Genomic DNA, 21,591 nt, shown 5'->3' on the forward strand with positions numbered 1-21,591 from the left:
TTAAATTTAAAAACATGTTATAGTAAAAGTCAAATCACATCACCCTAATGCCCCTCAGAATGCAGCCCCTCACTTGGAATACATGTCCCCATCATCTTGTCACCTCCTGAAGCAGTGTTGGAAGTATTCTTTCATGAGTGTCTTCATGAAGTGTCATAAGCCACATCCCTGGCTGTTTATATTTTTTAACATTTATTTTGAGACAGGATCTTGCTAATTTGCTAAGTTGTCCAGGCTGGGCACTTAACTTGGGTTCCTCCTGCCTCAGCCTTCCAGAGTACTGGTCTCACAGATGTATGCCATCATGCTCAGAATGTGTGGGCTTTGATTTCAGGTCTCAGCTGAGGAAATATCAAGGAGCAAACCTGATGAAAAGGGAAATAATAAAAAATTAAAAGCTATGAGATCGCTGGCCCACCCTGGCTCCTCAGAGCCCCTGCCATTGACAATCTTAGCTCCTGGAGCCCTGATTTTTGGCTTCTTACACTAACTAGCTATTTGGTTTCATGTTATGGACCCACCTAACTATCACTTGGCTTTCTCAATGGGAAAATAACAGACTTGAACCAGCCTGGTGGTTCCTACAATGTAAGTCTAGAGCTGGAGCTGAGTCATAGTGACCTGGGGACTCATTCCAAAAGCAGATTACTGAGCCCCAAAATGCTGATGGGGAGGCCACACCAGCTACTGGTGTTCCCTTGGCCACTATGTCATTTGGATGCTTGCCAGTTTGAAAGACCCTGAGCTTTATCATCTTTAACCCATTTTCAGCAGCAGTGCCACCTGGGACAATAGGATCGCCCGTGAGTTCAAGGACAGTTTGGACTACGTAGCGAGACCTACCTTGGAAAAAAACAAAAGTAAAGCAAAAACGTATGATCTTGTCCATAATTCTGTTCCACATTTACTTTTAGGGCACAGAACAATGGCAAGAGAATAGGCCCTGTGCTCAATCCCCGGAGTCTCAGATCTTTTCAGTCTGAGGAAGTCACACATTGCTGCTAGTCCTAAATGCGACCAGACCAGAGAGCACAGCCGAAGACTGTGGAGCTCCACTGGTGGTGCCAGAAGCAACAGGCCTGGTGTTTCGTGCCCTGTGGAACAACAATCACGCGAGTGTCTTGCTAAGTTGCCATCAAGGAAATTTCCTCTGCTCCTGTCAGGAGGAATTGGGGAAGGCAAACCTGGGGCCCTTACCTATAGGGAGTTCTCTTTAATGAGCATATTCTTGGCTTCACTTCTTCTCCACTGAGTTTTGAAATATGTTTCCTCGTCAGGTGACAGCTCTCTCTAGTATTTCAAGGTTTGCAGGTGAGTTCACATAGTGAAGATCTTTCCTTCCCAGATTTCACAGATTCAGCTCCATAGCATCACCAGCTTCCTGCTGCCTGGAGAACAACTGAGACCAGGTCATCTTTTTCATTTGATAGAAGAGGAGTTTTTGGTGCACTGATCACTCAGATCAAGGTAGAGGTGGCCTTGTGCTGTCTTATGCTCCCTTAACTCTTGCAAATTCTTCATTGTCTTGTAATAGAAATTTTAGATTTTCACATTTGATTTGCTGTTGTAGAAGCTTTTGTGCAAGTGAGAAACAAAATATTTCACTGAAACTTGTTTAAATGCATTTCCTCAAATGAAATTTTCCATTTAGATTACTTTTTAGACCCTTTCCTTAGATCCTTCTTCTGGTCCACCTCACAGTCTGAAAAGTTATATTTGTAATTCCATAAAAATGTTATTGGAATTCCAGCAAGTGAATTCTAATCTACCACCTCCAATGCAACCCACAGTTAGAGCAAAGAGATACGTTCAAAGTTATGGCAGCCAATGGGTCCTAAGTCCAATCCAAGGGAGACTATATGGACAAAGGCCTTGGTGAGGCCTCTCCCAGAATTCATTATCTCATGAAGAAGGGACTGGTTCAAGGATGAATGAAAGTGAGGATGGAGGGAATCATGTGAGCAAAGTGGGCAGAAAGCTCGCACCTTTGCAACATGCAGGGAGAAAGATATGCAGAAAGATCAGTCTGCCTACCTCAATTGGGTAGCATATGAATGAACTGAGGAGGCTGTCGCCTCGGTTTCTGATGTGTAAACTTTTGTACCCGGGAATTCAGAGCTCTTATGTTGAGGCTTATACCCAGTGGGCTTTCCGGGAGCTATCAGGCTCTGTCATCCTGCTGTGTTCAATCATTTTACAGGGAACACAATGCAGAGAAACAGGGAATTGTCAAATGGTCTTAAGGATGGTGTATCAGTACTTTGGCCAGCCTTGGCTGCATTGCGTAGGGCCAGTTGAAGACAGAAGGAAATGGCATAGCCCGCTCTTTTCATATCAATGTATGGAAATAAGACTGAATTTAATTGCTGAGGCAATTGCTCTGTATTCAAGGAGAGGTGCCCAGGTTGTCTTCTATATGGAGCAGTATGGGCATGTGGAGAAATCATTCCCTGGAGTGGTTACACAGATGGCCATTTGTGTTTTCTGGACTATCAGAAAGGAAGAATGTCTATCAAATATACTTATGAAAATCTTTCTCAAATCTGAAATTGGGGGCATGGCCCCAGAAAAAGGCTTGAATCATACTTCCTAGTGGACTCTGTAAATCCGATAAGAATGCCTTAAATCATACATTCATTGAACAAGTGGACAATAGAGTCTGTCAAACTATGAATTAAACTGATGCCCCAGCCGCCCAGTGCTACTACTTTCGCTTCTGATTGTGTAGCTCTGGAACATTCTCTCTCCCTAAACCTTACATCACTCATTTGAAAAGCAGTTTCTAGTCCCAGAACCTCCGTGAACTGGGTTGGGCAAGGGATAATAAACATGTGAGTACAGAGGTGATTCCTAACACCTAAATAGGTGTCCAAACACTTGCATAAAAGTTATAAAGCACCATGCATTTTAAGCAGAGCGTGTATAGAAGTTATCCCTATTACACTGCAAATTCGACTGACCCATAAGCACCTAACCTTGTATTTTCCATGGTGATTCCAATAACTGCCTCTTAAAACCAAATACAAGGAAACAGCAGCATGGCTGTGGTGTACTAAATTATGAGTGAGAACTAATTTGAGGATCAAAGCTACTCTTTGGGAGATATCACTTGGCTGGGCGGAGAAGCGGGCTGTCTGCCTCTGTCTCGTGTATTTGTTCTCTCTGTCTTGGAAATATCCCTCCCCACAGTTTCTGAATCTTGATGTTTAATTTAACACAAAGGTCTTTGAGAAGCACAACAGGGGGTTGTTCCTGGTAGTTCTGGCACCGAGGAAATTGAAATGTACATGTTTTTTCTCATTTATCAAAGAAGGGCAAGAATCCAAAGTGACATTTTCTATCAAATGAATTATGAACTGTGTACTTTGTACCTAGGGGAACAACAACTAAATTAGGGTTTCAGATAAAACTGAGAGCAAGAGAGACACACACACAAAAATAGGTTTTTAATAAAACATACAGTAATTTCTGTGACTGTGTCTGGCGGGGACATGGCTGGCTGCCTACAGAGGTAGGATACTTGGAAATTCATAATATTTAAATGCATGGAGGGGGTTCTCAGAAAGATTCAAGCCTAAATTTTACATCTTGCTAGGCTTATGGCCAGTGAAACACTCTTAATAACCTTAGCTTTTTCTTAGCAAATTTTTTCTTAGCAAAAATTTGCATTTTCTTAGCAAACATTTGCAAATTTTCATTTCCTAAGAAAACATGAGACTAGCAGTTGTTTGAAGGGGGAAGAACATACAGGATAAAAATGACAGGCACGGAGGTTCCACGTTCAGTGGCTCTTCTGTTATCTTACCGCCTATCACCTCCACTTACGTCTGTGCATATCATTCTGTTAACGGATTGTGAAATCAGTCAGATTTGATTCAAACCTTAACTTCGCCTCCTACTAGATATGTGACCTTGACCAGGCTACAAAACCATGCTGTGCCTCTGAGGTTGACACTGAGAATGGGTACAATGCACATAAATATTGTCCGTCACTTAACACAGTCTCATTCTTCTCTGAGAAGTGAGATTGGACAGTTGCAAAGTGACTGCGGAGTGCTAGAATCTGAGAAGCATTAAGGTTAATTTTTCAAGGTCAAAGAAGGTCATGACCTAGTCACACAATATACTCAATGGTCATTTTTAAATAACCAATTCAAAATTCTTGGTAATTGGCAGTACTTTCATCTTCTGGGCAAAACTATGTTTTGCCTATCAAGCAATTCTTTAAAAACAAGTATTCTGATTTATGTTACATACAGATTTTAAAATGGCTTTTAATATGAACACTTCTGATATAGACTTCTAAATTCTCCCAAGTTCATTAATATAAATGTGACACAATTCCTTGGTGTTAATCTTATTTGAATTCTGCTATCAAAATTTTACTATATAACAATTGTGTGGCTAAATTACTAGAAACAAATAACCACCAATATATTGATTACATGTGTTCTTTGCTTAAGTCTAATTATATGAGCAGTCATTTTTATTCTCCAATGTTGCTTCTGACTGTACTACTATGACCGGAATTCAGTTCTTAGAAACCTTTCTACATTTTAATTCTATGTCTATTGTTTTTTGCTCTCCCAAGTGAAGAATGTGAAATAAATGTCTTAATGGGATAAGAGATGCTTAATTCATTCAGGACACTACAATAGACTGGGAAACTCACAAGAAATGTGAATTCATTTCTCATTGTCTTAGTTACTTTCTGGCTGCTAGGACAAAATATCTGACACTGATAAGTTAGAGGAGGAGAGGTTTAGTTCACAGTGTGTGGAGGTTTCTTTCCAGTCCTCAGTCTAAGGCTCTAAGGCAGTGGGATGTGATGTCTCCCCAAAGCCTCACACAGCTGTAAGTGGGGCTTTTCAGAGGTGGCCAGATCTAGAGGGTTGGATGCTGGGGTTAAGGATCTGATGCTGGGACTGATCTATGGTGTGACACTAGGATTATGAATGGCCCGCCTGGAGTGTGAATACCACCAGCTGTAAGAGCAGGTAGCCTGGACAGACTGTAAGTGACAGAAAGAGGGCCATTGTTGTAGCTTACTGCTGGTCACTTGTGTTTGCGGCTGGCCATTTGCTGCTTGCTGTTTCGGTGCTTTGCTGCCTTCTCCCTGCCATGGACTGTTTCTTCTCTGCAGTGCCCACCCCTGCCGTGCCACTCTGCCTCGGAGCCAGCCAACCATGGACTGAAATTTCTATAATCTGTGAGCCAAATAAACATTTTCTCCTTTAACTTTGAGTGCTAGGTATTTTTGTCTCAGCACTGAGAAAAGTAACTAAGACAAGGGACTTGGTAGAGGAAAAACAACTCATACTGTGAGAAACAGGAAATATTAAACCTTCTTTCTTTCCTTTTTATTTCCCCCAGGCTGCAAGCCTATTGCTCAGTGCCACCCACACCCAGAACCGTACTAAACCAATCCATGGGTTTAACCGGTTCCACACACCCCTGGTCCAGTATCACACATCCACTACCCAGTCACTGCACAAAACCCCCTTTAAGGTTTCATGAGGTTTCGGGGAGCATAGCAGGCACACCTCTGGATTCTGAGCAGGCCAAGAGCAAGGCACCATGGGTTTTGGTGTCTCACTGCTTGCTTTCCTTAAAATCGGCTGTCTTCTCCTGCCCTTACTGCAGAAGGAGCTGGAGAGTTTCCTGGTACTCTTTTATGAGGGTAGTGACACCATTCATGAGGGCTCTGCCCCATGACCCACTCACTCTCTGAAAGTACCCTTTCTGATGTCATTGCCTAAGAGGAGAAATTTCAATATAAAAATTTAGGGGGCGGGTGACATAGACACGAGACCCATGGCAGACGTTCGATATATAATCTGAATATTTTCTGCTCAGATCATAGGTATTAAATAATTAATTAATTTGAACTTTAGCTAAGATCCCAAGGTTAAAATGATTTGTATAACCAACCCTGTCTGATTATCCAGTCATTAAATGACTAAAACTTTTCTTCAAAGATTGCTAAATTCCTCAGTACTTGATTCTATCCTAAAATAGATTCAATGACACCTTAAAGGAAGAATAAACAGTAGTTTATTTTCTTCACTACATAAGGCAGGTTTTTTCCCCTTCTATTGTTCTTCTTAGATACATTTAACAGGGATAATTTAACATACTGCTTCTAAAGAGAGTGGTTTTGACATAGCTGAATTTATTCATGGTTAAAATCATTTATTAGCCTAACAAGCATATCTATTTTTAATTTCAGAATGGCTATATTCCTCAGAGAATTATTTTAAGTGAATAAATTGTATTTGCACTAAATATAGGATAAAATTAATCAGCTGAAATTTTTGTTGTGTATACTTTAAATTATTTTTCCAACTGAAGACATATTCTAAACAAAGGGCATTCAAATAACCAGCTACTCCAGAAAGAAGAATTTCATCTACGCTTCCTGGAAACTGATTGGATAAAAATGATGGTATTCAAAATGATATGAATACTAAGATATACTTTCAAGAATAGTAAGAGGAGTTCAAATGTCAAAAGAAGAGGCTTTCGCAGAGTGTCTTAATTGAGGAAATCTCTATATGGAAAATTTGGTTAGCAGTTTGAGACACAATGAAAAAAAAATCTGGGCATTATGACCACCCACTTTAGGGCCTCCCATGAGGCTGACAATGTGACAGGTCCATATTCAGTTGAGCAAATTATGTATCTAATGAAATTTAAAATCTGTGTTTCTCCGAGTAACTGATCATATACAGCTATGGAGTTTTTCAAAATTAGCATGGAGGGACTTTCATCTGTCTGATGTTTCTTAGCTAACAAATCCCCTGAAGTTGTCTTGCAGAGTCATTTAAGCACTTCTTTAATCTTAAATCACAAGGAGTGGTGGAGATGGGGTGGGTGCCTGGGTCCTGTAGATACAAATGTAAGGTGGGTTTTTTTTCTTTCTCCAGTGGTCAATAGCACTTAGTGTCCAGTGATGTCTTTTTATTCTCATGGCCTTGACCCTCTGCTGTCTCCACTTTCTATATTCATTCCTAGGACGTCCTGTAACCTGGGATAGTCTTACTTTTCCATTCTCATGAAAGCATTCTTTGTGAATGAACGCATGGGTCATTTTTCATCTCATAAAGAAGAGTAATTACTAGAGCGGGTTGAGATCTGTCCAGTGATTTTTGTATTAATTTTGACAATATTTCACCAGATTTGGTGCATATATGCTCAGACCAGCAACATACTGGTGAAGATGTCCATTTTATTTAGCGTCCAGAATCACGCAAGTCAGTGAAATGTCATGCTTTCTTCAGGTTTTATTCAGGGAGGTATTTTATTTTCTGTTGTCAGTGAGACAAGAAATAAATGATGCATTCTTTTCAATTTTTAAACCATTACTTTATGCATATGATTTCTTCCTCACACAGCTACCCGGATGCATACAGAGCAGGTTCGTAGCTCTAAAAGTCTTGAATTCATCCCCAGCTGCTCCTCAACTCCAGGAAAGCCCTGATCTGTTCGCTGTTCCATTGTTTTTCTGTTTTTTACGTCTATCACCTTGCCTCGCTCCATAAACTCTTTCCGTGTGTTCGTTACTACTTCTTCACACTGCAGGGTAGACCATGGGGTGTAAGATGCCTTTGAAGTATTTGCTCAATTAAAGATTGTGTTATATGTACTCTTTATATAAATTATATGTAGTTAAGTCATATCATGTTTAAATTATACAACATGTCTATAATAAAACATCTAGAGAAATGGTTCATGGTACACGGCTACTGTATACAGCACCATGGAAACACATATGGATATAAAGTATTAATTTTGATAAGGGTGATGGCACATGCACACCTCGTCTGGCGGATAAACTAATGGTTGTCTTGATGGGGATGCCCTGCTGGCCGAGTCAGCGAGTTGCAGGGCATGAAAGATCCACCTGAGGATTGTTGCCGGAACGACATAGAAGGAGAACAGGAAGGGTAGAGTGCATGCTGCTGATTTCCTGGGAGAAGCTTTGCTGCAGCCCGGTTTTGCTGATAACAACTCAACTGTTCTCATCGTCAGAGAAACTCAGGTCCTCGCTGTCACCCGGGTGGCTGCTTTGCTCTTCCGGGAGCTCTGTGCTTTGCCTTTGTCTCCAGAGTTGCTTCCAGATCCTTCAGCCTTTTCCTGCGGATTTTCCAGCTCTAGCACCAGTCCTTGGACTTTCCAGCGTGGACCCTTCAGTCTTCCCTGTGGATTCTTTGGCTTCATGGAACTTGCATGAGACATTGCTGTGGGCTCCGGGCCTCTGGCTAGACTCTTGCAAGACCCTGGGATTCAGGGCTTCAGCCAGATTGTCCGAGTCTCCAGCAGGCAGGCCAATCTCTTGGACTCTTCTGCATTTGACCTTTTGGGTGAATGTTATAAGATAATCCTATAAATTTATGTATCCTTTATTAACTCTATTCCTTGCAAACCACCGACTACAACACCTTAGTAATGAGAATATAAATAAATTTAACTTCCTGGAAAGCAAATCATCAACTAATACCCTAAATAGTAATAATATTCATCCCCATTTACCTACAACTCTAAAATGCATACCTAAAGATGCATTTATTAGGATAGCCAAGATATTATTTATAATACTGAAAATAATTTCCATCTATAACCATCGATATGAGCTTTGTTAAGTGAATATTCTACTTCTATAAAATTAGTACATATGCTTATTATTAAAATTACTGAAAAATCTAATGGCACAGGGAATTTACATCATATTGAAATGTAAAGATTAATAAATAATATGCAAATGCTCATAATTTCTTTAAAAATTAGAAGTATGCATATTTGCATAGGAACTAGGCAAAAGAGATCACTATGATAGATTAACAGTGGCTGTCTCTGGCCAGTATGGTTATGGAGTTTTCTTTCTTTCTTTCTTCCTTCCTTTCTTTCTTTCTTTCTTTCTTTCTTCCTTTCTTTCTTTTTTTTGTAATTTTTAAATTATCTAACATGGCATATATGTATTGCTAGAAAAATACATCCTTTTAAAAAATTTTGTTCTGCAGAAACTAAATTTTAGCATTGCCTATTTTTGGCATTTATGTACAAGTAGAAATAAGAAGCATAATTTCTGATCTCAAGTAGTTTACTTTACCATCTCTTTGGCACCTTGTGGGAAAAGGCCACAGCTAGATTTAAATTTAAGATTCAAGTTGGTATTGAGAGATGAGGTATAATTTTAATAAACCAAAAAGACATGTGTGGAACCATCCACTGTCCTTACCCAAGCTTTTCTGATGCCAAATTTCGCATAGTAGAGATCCAGAGAATCGGTGATAAAATGATTGTATCTGGAAATAGCATTTCTGACTAATTTCTGACATTGACTACAAATGGACTTCTATGGGCTTTCACTAATTCCTGAGAACTGGCAAACAAATCTCACCATGACGAGGCTCCCTACGGGATAAGGGACAACCGGGGAGTAGTATTCAAAAATATGACTTAGAAAATGAGACCAGCCTTTGTTGAAGCATATCTGTTTAACATCATACATGGTTTGCTTTTACATGCACTTAACATATTTAATATTTATGCTGAGCTGAAACCATCTGCTCTCCAGGACGCATCTTGGCATAGAATTAAGAGTGCTGTCTTCCAGTGAACCAATCCAACTCGAAAGCCTCACTCCCCAGATTTGTGGTTTGAGACAAATCAGTTACCTTCTCTGAGTTTTGGAGTGTTGCACGAAAAGAGACAGCACTGCGATCTTAGCAGATAATTCTGGGGCTCGGGAGCAATGGTGACACAGTGCGTGTGGTGAAAGTGAGCGGACAGAGGACGGCAGCGCGCGTCCATCCCCCTTGACCCGCGCCTCTGCGGGGCTCGGCTCCGTGCGTCCGCCCGCGTGCTCAAGGTTGACTGTCCATTTGTTAGCACATCTGCATGGTCCCCATAATTAATATCCTTTTAAATGACATATGGCTGAGTGACTGGAAATTGAGTCTTGCCTTCTGTTTTCAATTTATTCATGACTCAATGACTCAGGATGTGTGTCTGAACTTTAATTTTCCATCCTGGAAAATAGAATTTAAAACTCTCCCTCCTAAGTAGCTGTTTCGGGAAGCGATGGTGAAATGTGGAATCCCAGGGATTTTAGTGTGTGCCAGGTTACACGGCGATGCTGCCAGGGTGCCTGTGGGTAAAAGACCATGATTTCTTTTAGGTTACAGAGGGAACCTATGCGAAGAGGCCAGAATTCTTCTCTCCTGGGTGAGGGGGGTAGCTCAGGGTGGAGTCAGAATCGAAGTGGATGTGGCCCAAGGGTCACATTTGTGTGGGGTGAGCTCAGGAAGAGCTGGTGCCTGAGACCCAGGAAGGAAGCCGACAGGGTCTGTAGGCTGAGTGGGCCACCGGATGGAGCCCACAGCAGCGTGCCTGCAAGCCACAGACCCCTGAAAGGCAAGGACCGGGGCACATCACTGGAGATGTCCAACTTCTGAATCCTCAGAGCACACCTGCCTTTTTATGCTCTGTCCTGTGTGTGTGTGTGTGTGTGTGTGTGTGTGTGTGTGTGCGCGCGCGCGCACGCGCGCCGGAATTATTTGAGTCAGGCCTTATCAGTCTAAGGCAAAAGTAGATGTTCTTTCCACAGGCACCTGTTCTGTATTTGCCCCCAACCCCAGCAAATGGTGTTCAATATCTTTTATTATGAAGTTGAATTTAATACAAATGAGTATGTTTCTTTAGTATTTTTATCATAGTGTGTTCTCTATTATTTTGAAACATGCGTGTATATATGCAAAAAGCCACACTGCAAAGAGTAGCACATGGATCTGATGTACTGAGGAAGAACCAGTTTTTCTCATAAAGTCTTCTTCCTGTGGTCCCTATGGCGGTAGGAGTCCCCTGCTTTATGGGGAAAAGCCTCTGTTTTTGCCTTAGAACTTGCACCACAGAGTTCCATAAATCTGTGGGGAGCACAAGTTTGGAGCCTGTGTAAATCATTTTCTGTCTGTTTGGAGAATTTTTTTAGATACAGCCTCCTAGTGTACACCAACCAACAGTTTAATAAAATCACATTTTCTAAAATTTTCAGCAATCCAGCTGTGATTTATTTATTGCTTAATGTTTTATATTAATTTTGCCTTTGAAAGAAGGTTAAATTTGAAATTTTATTAAAAACTCCCTTCCTTTGAAAAGTTATAGGTTAAGGTGTCTGTTTTATCCAGTTGCCAGATAGAATTAATGTTTACTGGATGTGATGTGTTGATTCAGGAGGTCGTCTGTAGAGTATCTGCCCCGAGAGGGTCGTATTAAACTGGAGAGAAGCTCCGTGAGCTACAAGGCATCTTGGAGACAATATATCAAGCTGATGGATACAGGGCTCCTCTGTTCAGAAACTGGGGTGGAGTTATGGCTGCTGCCCCATGATTAATTCTGCTGTATCCAGGATAAAAGGGGTTGATGGGAGGGGAGAGAGAAGTTTCCAGTATGCATCCACACTGAAAGCATACAGGATGAGTCTCTGTGTGTAAATAACACAAGGTGATCATTTGTTTGGAAATATGTGGGCAGTGTGACCAATTCAATGAGCACAGGCTTTCACTGTCATTCGGAAGAGAATGTATGCTACTTTAGTATTTTTAATGAGACCTACCTTGAGACCCTCCTGTACCCCTGCTCAATAGTGTGACCTTTAAATGGACACATTAAAACTGGTGTTTTCCATGTTGAGGATGGACAACTAATGGTCAGAACTCAGACGGTCAATAACATGGTACTGCACACAGAAAAAGGCAAAAACCAATAATCAAATAAGAGACAGGGTTTTATACGTTCTGCATTAGATGGGCTTTGAACATTACTTTGTGTATTTTTTCAGTGTGTCTCTCACATGTGCACTCTCGTTATAAATCATTCAAAGAAGCAACGAGCACTGTTGAAAGACTTCGTGTTGGCAAAATATCATTGAAAAAGCGTTAGCAATGAGTGTTTTCCAAAGTGAGGATTTATAGTTAAGCTGCTGGACCGTAGGCCCTGGAAGGCGGACTTGCTGCATCTCCTAGTCGCACCTCACCTTTTCGAACAGAGAAGACTCTTTCATTCCAATTCTCCTGCGTCAGACACCCAGGTGTCCCAAAGCTGCTTTTATTCTGCTCACTGTGACAGTCGTCATTCATCCTCAGAAAAGAGCTCTGCCCCTTCCGCATCCCCGATTCTGCCCATCCACACACCACTCTCTGTGTTCACATCTGCACAATGGGCCACTGTCCTTGTTCTTGTCATTAGGCAGCAGCAGCCCTGGCTGTCCCTTCTGGGCACAGTGCCCTGGTTCATCTCCCTGTCCCTACACAGGGACTTTGCTCCAGCAATTACTCTTTTTTCTCCTACACTAACCAGTCCTCTAGTCTCCCATGGGATCCTTCCAGTGAGCCCATGTGTGGGGTGCCACACCCCCTGGGCTGTGGAAAAACTGGCATTACAGCCATGAGCTTCTGTAGCTCTAATCCCATTTTCTACTCGCCGTTAGAACTAACTCCTTCAAACTGAGATATCTAGACTCACGGTATCCATCCACTCCTCCCACTCATTCTCTCCCCAAGCTTTTCTGATTAGACAGCATGGCCACCTCTGCGCTGCTTCCATCCTTGGGAAGGTCACCAGGCCCCTCCAAAGGGGCATCCCAGTCCTCTTATTTCTTAACCTTCACCACTGGTGACCTGTCCTTCGTTTTTACTGGGCGTCCTTCCTGGGCCTCCAACATGGCGTTCCTAGTTTTTCTCCATCTCAGTCTCTGGCTGGATGGGCCCCTCCTGAGCTCAGAATGGTGCAGGATTCCCCGGCTGGGGTCTCACATCTCTCCTCAGCTCACTCTGGCCTCTGCCCACTCCTGGTCTATTTCATCCTCTCTCAGGCTTCCCCCAGTGCATCCACCTCCATCACAGCTGCCATCTGAACTCACTTTCACAACTTCTCCCTTGATTTCTCCACTAAAGAGTTCATCATTCAAGACACCTTTTTATGCATAATTTGGATAAAGTAAAACTCTCAACCGCCCCTTCAGAACCTCCCATCCCAGTGAGGACAACACCGCTCGCCCATGCCTTTGAGCAAGAAACATCACATGGGCCTCATTTCTGACGCCTTTATCTTCTCTAAGCGACACTCAGCCCTCCCCACACAAAGGAGCTCAGCACCTCCTGCTGGAACCCAAGCCACAGCCAGGCTCCACCTGGATGTCTGCAGCGGCCATGGCCCTCTCTCCACCTCACCGCACCCCATTAACACAATGCACAGCCCCCTTTGATGCTCAGCCTGTCTGGGGTGCCACCCCTCCTGCTCTGCATCCTCCTCTCCCTTCCCTCCTCTCTTTCCTCATTTTGCATCTGCAAAGTGGGTCTTTTCATGGCTCCTGCAAGGCAACCAGGCTGCAGCCTGTTCTCAGGCTGAGCTGACTTCCTCCAGATATTACGGTGCCCTCCCTTCTGCCCACACACCTCCAAACCACACGCCTCCCTGCAGCTCCCCCACTGAAGCTGAACTGTTGTCTGATAACTGCAACTGCCTGCTCCTTTTCACTTTCTCTTCCCTTCTCTCACCCTGCTTTGTTTTGCTCCAGGGTACCTAGTGCCCTGAATGGCATCCTTTTTGTTCACTGCCCACCCCTACCCATAAATGAAGCTCTGCAGAGGTAGGAATGCCTTCCACTGTACCAAGGTCCATTTCCCCTCCATAGGAAGAACAGTGTTTATCACAGAATGGAGCCTGGATAAATGTGTATTGAACAAATGAATAAATTATGAATGAACTCAAAACCCTCACAGAAGATTGATGGACTCTGTAATCTAATCCTCCCACTCTGATTCCTGACCATTTGTTGGCCTCCAAGTTCACGGGCAGGGTCTCCTGATTGGTGGAGCACGCAAGCTATACAGGTTGTACAGGGAAGAAAATTGGAATAGACCCTGATATTTCATTTGTTTTTATTGTTAGTCACTTCTCTCCCTTCACCAATGCCTTCTGATAATCTGTAGTTATAATGAACTTATGTTAGGATAATTGCAAGAATCCTAAAAGTTCACTTTATAATATTGAAATTCAGATCGTCCAGTGCAATAACAGTGCTACCAATGATGGTTGCCCTCTCATAATTCCCAGAGCCTTGGTCTTGACAACAATCCTATGGGAGAAGCAGTGCCCTATTTTATAGCAAACAGAGGCTTAGCATCATTAGGTGATTTCCCTATAACCACAGCGCTTTGCTTAATTGACTTTTATCTTTCTGGCTAGTTGTAGAACAAACACTGATGTGAAAGGCCCATTCATGTTATACCTGGTAGAAAATCTAAAATAATCAGAATCATCTTATTGCAATGTCTTAGCAGAACAGGCTTAGTTTAACTTATTCTTGTTAGGCCTTGTAGCACCATTCAACCAGATTTCCCTGATGGATTGTATCGAGCAGGTGCACTTAATTCAGCCCTCATAATTTGATTATAAGGTATTTAGCTGAGCTTCAGCTCTGCTAGAAAAGGTAACACACGCACAGCCACTGATCTGATGTTTGTAAGGGCAGGACTCTGGGAAGTATAGCACAGTCCAGGACACGGGAGGAAAAATGTTGTCCATATTTTCATGAATGAGCATCAAGATTCGCAATAGTCTACATTCATCATTACAGATAAATCAAATTTTAGCAAACTTCCTTTCCTGCAAAAACAAACGCAAAACAAACACAGTTTTGTTCATGAGTTGGGGTGGGATTAAGGTGACAATGGGTGACCCTGCTGGGAGGAATCTAATACATAAGAGACCTGGGCTGTCCAGTGTCTGCTGATGACAGCAGTAGATTAAAAAGTCTTTAATATTTGCTTCACTAAATCCCCTCCGTGTTTTCAATTAGACCCGCAGAAGTACAGGTGGGGAAGGACGGCGTATTCGTTTGTCTTGCCCTTTGGGGTGGGGAGCTGGCTTTTCAGGACAGAAATACTCAGGAACAATAAGGAAGTACAGTAGCTCAGGAATGAAAATGTTAAATTAAATGGACCATGTGTAACAGTGTTGTTGATCCCGAGGAATAGTTTTTCCAGTATATGGAGCATTTCTATTCCACCCGGCATATGCTCGCCACAGTTTTCTCTGCTCTAATTCATCTGTGTTTTTCGACAGCTCCAGATGGTGTGCTGCCTCCCAGGCTTTCATCTGCCACCCCAACCAGTCTTCAGGTTGTCTGGTCTACACCAGCTCGGAACAACGCTCCCGGCTCTCCCAGATACCAGCTCCAGATGAGGCTGGCCCGCTCCACGCTCGGCTTTCTAGAGTGAGCTTCTGCCAGGGCCTCCTTCCTCTCCCCTGGCTTTTTCCAAGTACACATCAAATCCTTGAAGAAGTGGCCAGTTCTGCTTTTCAACAAGCCGAGGTTACCTTCCAAAGCACAAATAAAAACCAATGAACAACCCACTGGATATTTGCTTTGCAAAAACATCTATGTTGCATTTATGTAACATTGAAAGTAAGATTTTTTTTCACACTAAAAATTTCTTCTTACTGAAGTAAGGCTTTATGAACTCAGGTATTGTATGAAATGAAACTAACAAACCGCTGTCTGTGGTGTGGCTAGAAAATTATCATACCCACAGGTTTCACCTGGAAATCAGTCTCAGCACTCCTAGAATCTAACCTCCTATAAACACAAGCTTCCAAACCCCAGCCAATGGCTACTTATTTGGAAAGAAATGCTGCTTGATGGCCCCAAATGGTAGCCCTGAAGGACATGTTGACATTCTCTAAATTTTTTAGCAATACCTAACCAGATTTTTATTTCTTTGCAGGCCAAAAATTTCCTAACCAACATTTCCTTCCCTTGTAGATTATTTTCCAACCCATCTGCATCGCTGCACTACGAAGTGAGCGACCTCCAGCCATACACGGAGTACGAGTTCCGGCTGGTCGCCTCCAATGGGTTTGGCAGGGCACACAGCTCTTGGATTTCACTCTTGACTGCAGAGGACAGTAAGTGGTCTGGGCAACACCCAGCCAAATGTCTTGGAGCTCAGGAGCCTGAAATGTTGAAGTCTTACAAAGCAAAACAATGAGCCTTGCCTCTTTTCTTGTCATTAAATGGCAATAATCTTTTCCAGGCAAGAGAGAGCACAGAGGTGATCAGTCTCTCCACAAGGAAGAAAATGTGGGTTTGGACTGTTGGAGGCTTTGGTCTCCAGACCAGAAGCAATTCACAATATGTTAGGATGCGACCCCATTCTGTCCTTTAGGATGCAGCTAGCACCCTGCAAAAGCAGGGTTGTTGTCTTCTGCTCTGTGACAGGCATTCCCTGCTTTGGAGGAATTGTGGAATGCTGGAGGAAACATACAATGGATATTGTATCATGATAGTCTTTAAAGTTTCTCTAATACTTTCCGGGAAATGGATCCTGTTGTGATTTTTTGGAAATTTATGTTTGATAAATATGCTTCAACTAAGTTATGTTTAGGAAATAAATAGATATTATTTGGTTTATACAAATTCTATCTCTAGAAGTATAAATATTTAAAGAGGGATATATATATATATATATATATTTATAGATGTGTATGAAAGTTGGAGACTGACTTATGCAGAGTGAATGAGGTTTTTAGGGTTAATCTTGTCAAGTGTTTTAATCACAGGCTCTCAGGAGATGTTGTTCTGTTGGCCAAATGCCATTCTGCCTTTATGTCTAATGAGAATCTGAGTGGCTTCCAGAAGGCTAGATATTAATACAATGGTACAGAATTGGAAGTGATATCAATAATACAGTAAATGGGTGGTTTTATTTTTATAATACTTCTAATTGTATTATTTTAGTAATGATAAGACATAAAATGAGAGAGAATCCGAGCAATTTACTGTCTTTTAAGTTTACTTCACTTTTTAAAACACCGTCTGAATCACCATATATAAAACTTAATCCATTTCTCCTGATTTGTCATTATTCCCAGGGAACAACTTAAGGCAATCTACATGGGTATAGCCAATGCTTTTGGTCTCAAGGGAACCATTTAGAAAATTATCAATACAGGGGAATAAATGGCACCCAAGACCTGGGAAGCATTAATGCCCCACCTTTTAAGGGGAGCGTCACACACACACTCCAGAGAATCAAACACCACGTTCACCAGTTGTATTCAGATTTATGAACTGGAGTGCTCTGGCTTAAAGCAGATTTCTGAGGAAATTTTTTTTAAAGTTCTTAATGCCACTCAGTGAAGATGAAAAGAATAATTATTCACCCCACTGCAAAGATGCTGGTGCCGTAGAATGTCAGGATGGAAGAAGAGACAAAGGGCATCCTTTCCTGACACTGTGATTTCTTTGCCCCCAGATAAAGGGCTACACTAGGCTTTTCTCAGTAGTCATAGGCCCACAGTCCATATTGAGTGGGGGTCATGACCTCCTATCTCAAAGCAGGAGAGTGGCACATAAATACACAGAGTCCAAGGCATTGCAGATTACCAATCAGTACAGTATGCTTTGCTGAGCAAACTTAGCTCCTATCTCGTCTTTCTATAAAATGATTCCTACAGGCTGTGTGCGCTGAGAATTTTCATGCAGAAAACCTACTGTCTTTGTGATATTTGGGGCCAGGGGTTGGGGTGGCCTGTGTTTCCCTTAAGTAAGAATGAGTAACAGGGGAATGCACAGCAGGTAGCAACTCCAGAAACCTAGCCATCGTTGGTACCGAAATCCTTTTCCTGGGATGGATGAACTCACCCTGCCTCAACTTTGCGTCGGCACGGGGAAATCTCATACATTTGCAAAGACCAGGAAGCAGGCTACTTGCCCCGCAGATTAAGCTACTATCACATACTCAGCCCACCATGTGGCAACACTGTCCTCTGTGTTTTGGATGTCAGTGAGTGATTGGCATTGGCAACAAGCATTTTTTTTCTGTCATGGTCACAAGCATTTCTTCTAAAGCCCGCCTTCCTGCCAGCACCCACTTCCGACTTGATGCTAGGCAAAACTTACTGCTCACCAAAATGCAACTTCCCGTGTCGCACTTTGTCTGAAAGGATGACGCTGTTTCATCCTACAGCATGATGCTGAGAAGTCACATTGTGTCCCCGTGCAAATTTCATGCCAACCACAGGCTCCTCTCCTCCACTGCCCACACGCTCAGAACTTCCCGGTACCCAAACAGGTCATCCACAGCAATATGTTTGGTGTGATATTTTGTGACACAGCTGAAACCAGAAGGAGGAACCTAAGGATATGAGCCACCCCCACCAGAGCCAATGCTTAGGTGCTGAGAAATTCGGTGCTGAGAAATTCTCACAGACAGACAGAGGTTGGGAAGAATTTTAATAGATTTTTTTTTCAAATAATTTGTCATTTACATCAGTGAACCACCAATATCCAGTTCTATGCATTTTTAAAAGTCTGGTGTGCTGTAATAATAAAGTGCATTTCTTATGAATATTTTAAATCCTGTTAAACGTGTTTAATAAAGGATGCTTGTCCCGGGCAACTTGGGCAGTGTAGTGTTAGACTGTTTGCAGCCAGATAAATACAAACAACATGCGATTTTCTCTAAGGTGCTGTTGGCAATCTTGTCCCCTCACTCGTCTGTACCTTGCCAAAAATGCACGGAGATGGGGTTAGATTCAGGAGCATGTGTTTGCCTGAAAAAATGAACATTTCAGCCTCTTTAAACCAGAAATAACCATTCATTCTGGTTACATGATTCTTTCCTCTCTCTTATATATTTACAATTTTTTTTTGTTCAGTATATGAATGCTGAAATTGTGCTTAGTGGGAAGGACATATTTCCTGCCACATTTTTGCCTACTAAATTCCTGTGTTATATAGAAATAAGAAAATTCACTTTTCCTTAGAATGTAAATCCCCTAGATCAATAAAGTCATGGAGTTGGTTTTTCTTGTTTTTCAGGTAAGGAGATAAAAATATGAAATATGTACTTATTTTGATTATTATAATAACAAATACTATCTGGTACAAACAGATAATGAGATCGACTAATGAAACTGAAATTTTCTAAAAAATAATCATTCTTCTGCTTCAAAATAAAACCCTGAATTGGTTCTACCGTAAAACATTTAGTTGTTGGCTATTTTTAAAATTTGATCATTTCCTCCCAATTTATACTTCAAAATTCCACATTTATATTTTTAATTACTAATCTAAGAGAAATTCGTAAATCACGTCTGTGGAATTTGAAGACTTTATTCTGTGGATCGGCATGAATGTGTGTGTGTGTTTTCATTATTTTGCTGAGACCGATGACTCATGAGTTTTGACTAGCGTATGACAGGTAGATTATCTAATTAACTACACAGTGAAATTTTAAGTACTGTTAACATACTGCGGTTATTCAGTGTATTAACTTTTGTCATCAGTGTTCATTTATAATTGTTCCATGAACTGAGGATGGAGAAGCTGGAATATCATCCTGGTGTTTGGGTTCTGCTGTATTTTTCTCCCTAGCGACCTTCCTTCATCTTTGAGATGCTCACAGAAATTTACAAAGGAACCCAGGTCCTTCTAGAATAAGACAGAAAGATGTGGCAATGTCACCTGAGATTCAGATCCAGCAGGCTTCTTCCTTTGCTGCCTGGCAAGGATGTTCACCCATCATACTCAAATATCACCTTCTCCATGAAGCCCTCCCTTCTCGTCACCCCTTAGAATGTTGGTTTGCATTTGCTATGTGTCACCAATCGTGCCCTTCTAAGTGGTAACTTTTTCCTGGGACTTCTTTTGGGTCACCAGAACTGCCCTGATTAGAAAGGACCTGGAGGAGAGCCTGGTACAGAGCAGGCCCAGTTAGTGATGCTACAGTTCTGATTGAAAAGGAAGTTCAATGGAAGTAACAGCATGAACACTCAACTGAGTAAACTGTTTGCTGGGCACCTACTCTGTAAACACTAGGGGCAAAAGGGACCTGAACCCTCAAAGGATGCACGGAACCTTCTGTCCTAGCAAGGAGCATACTAGGAAACCAGAGCTGAAGCACACGGAGCTGAGGGGTCTATGAGAGCATGGGCATCTCCCTTAACATGGGGTGTCAGGAAAGCCTGCCTACGGGAGACCAGGAGAGAGACTGGGGGAGACGGGGAAGGGTGTGAATGTGATGTTTGCTCCAACATCAGATTCCAACCCTGGTTCATTACCACTGGTCTGCGAGGAAGCAGGAAAGCCATCTCTGTGGAATGTGTCCCCCAACACCTCAGCCTTGGGAGCTGCTGTCCTATGCTCTGTGGGTTGCAGGTTCCGTGCATGAAAGGATCAAAGGAATCAGAGGCTGAGGCATGGGAGGGAACCCAGAGTGGTCTCAGTCTTTGATTTGACGGGGACTGGTGTGCATACACTAATGAGTGTCCCTGTCCCAAATTTGTGTTGTTCAATGTGAAATGGGGTGGAGAATTGATAGAGGATTCCCAGAGGAAAACAGTATCTCATGTCCTCCCTCTGCCCACCTGTAATAAGTGTAAAACTCTGTGTCCTACGACGAGGAGGAGGAGTGAAAGTGGGACATATGTGTGAGAGACTGATGGAGTGAGACCTTCCCAGCCATACAATAAGCACCATGTGCCCTTAGGAGCACGTAGACTTCAAATCTAGTATTAAACAGCAAACTCTTTTTATGATTTGTGTATTTTAGAGTTTAAAATCTCAACCTGCATCCTTAAAATAAGAGTTCTATGCAGGAGGTACATAAGAACATTTTTTCCACTCGTCTCCCTTCTTCCTTCCCTCTACAAATAACTTTTTTTTTTTTTTTTTTTTTTTTTTTTTTTTTTTTTTTGGTACCAGGGATTGAACTCACAATTCTCCACTTGCCAAACAGGTGCTTGTGCCACTGAGCTATATCCCCAACCCAATAAGAACATTTTTTAATGAAGGTGGAGTGTATTTATATCAATAGATTTTATTCAATTTAATGAAGAATCACTTGTTTCAGTATGTTCTTGTGATTATTGCATTGTCTCCATTCCAAATATCCTCCCCAATTGCTTTGCATATGACCCTCTCATGCTGATTTGTTTATCATGCTGTTTGGTTATCTATTTGATACGAGCAGATCTGTGATCACAATTAAGTATTTACTCCTCTGATTTTAAAAGCAACAAATCTCCGCGTGCTTTTTACTACGCATGTTTTCCCGTTGTGTAGATCCTCCCCCAGACACACACTTCCCAGAATTAATAACAGCAGATATTTACCATGATTTTATGTTTTATTGTTAAATCCCAAAGTGCAGAGAAACTTACGTTAAAATCAGCCAACACAAAGCCCTCTGAAAGGATGGGTTGGATAGAAGAGAAGACTCTGTCCAACTTGCGCGTGGTGGGCTTTGCTTTTTAACCTGTTGAATTTCTTTTGAGCACCTGAAGCACCCTACCCTTCCCGATGTGGAGCAGCAGTAGCTTCTATGTTCTTTACGTCCATCATTTTAAGAATTTAGGTGAAAGTAATGAGAAATCAAGGTGGTTCTGGCCTTTCCTGTGTCTAGTTCAGGAAATTAATTTAAATAATTTTATTGCAGCTACCTGGTCATTATTACTGCTCCAGTTTTATTGAATGGCTATTATATGCAAGACACGTTGACAGCTATGTATTTGCTCTCTCATTTA

General features: G+C 42.0%; 1 protein-coding gene across 4 annotated transcripts in view; it reads left to right on the forward strand.

The window, feature by feature from the left end:
* Window positions 1-21,591, forward strand: part of Ush2a (usherin) — a 658,323-nt gene that overhangs the window by 411,530 nt on the left and 225,202 nt on the right. For all 4 annotated transcript variants that reach the window (XM_063236705.1, XM_063236706.1, XM_063236707.1 and 1 more), the window contains 2 exons: window positions 15,127-15,277; window positions 15,827-15,969. In XM_063236705.1, the coding sequence (XP_063092775.1) occupies window positions 15,127-15,277; window positions 15,827-15,969 (294 nt within the window). The remainder of the gene's footprint in view (window positions 1-15,126; window positions 15,278-15,826; window positions 15,970-21,591) is intronic.

This window comes from Cavia porcellus, unplaced genomic scaffold (assembly GCF_034190915.1).
Source record: "Cavia porcellus strain 051 isolate PalLab524CR breed Dunkin Hartley unplaced genomic scaffold, mCavPor4.1 scaffold_26, whole genome shotgun sequence".
Taxonomy (NCBI): Eukaryota; Metazoa; Chordata; class Mammalia; order Rodentia; family Caviidae; genus Cavia; species Cavia porcellus.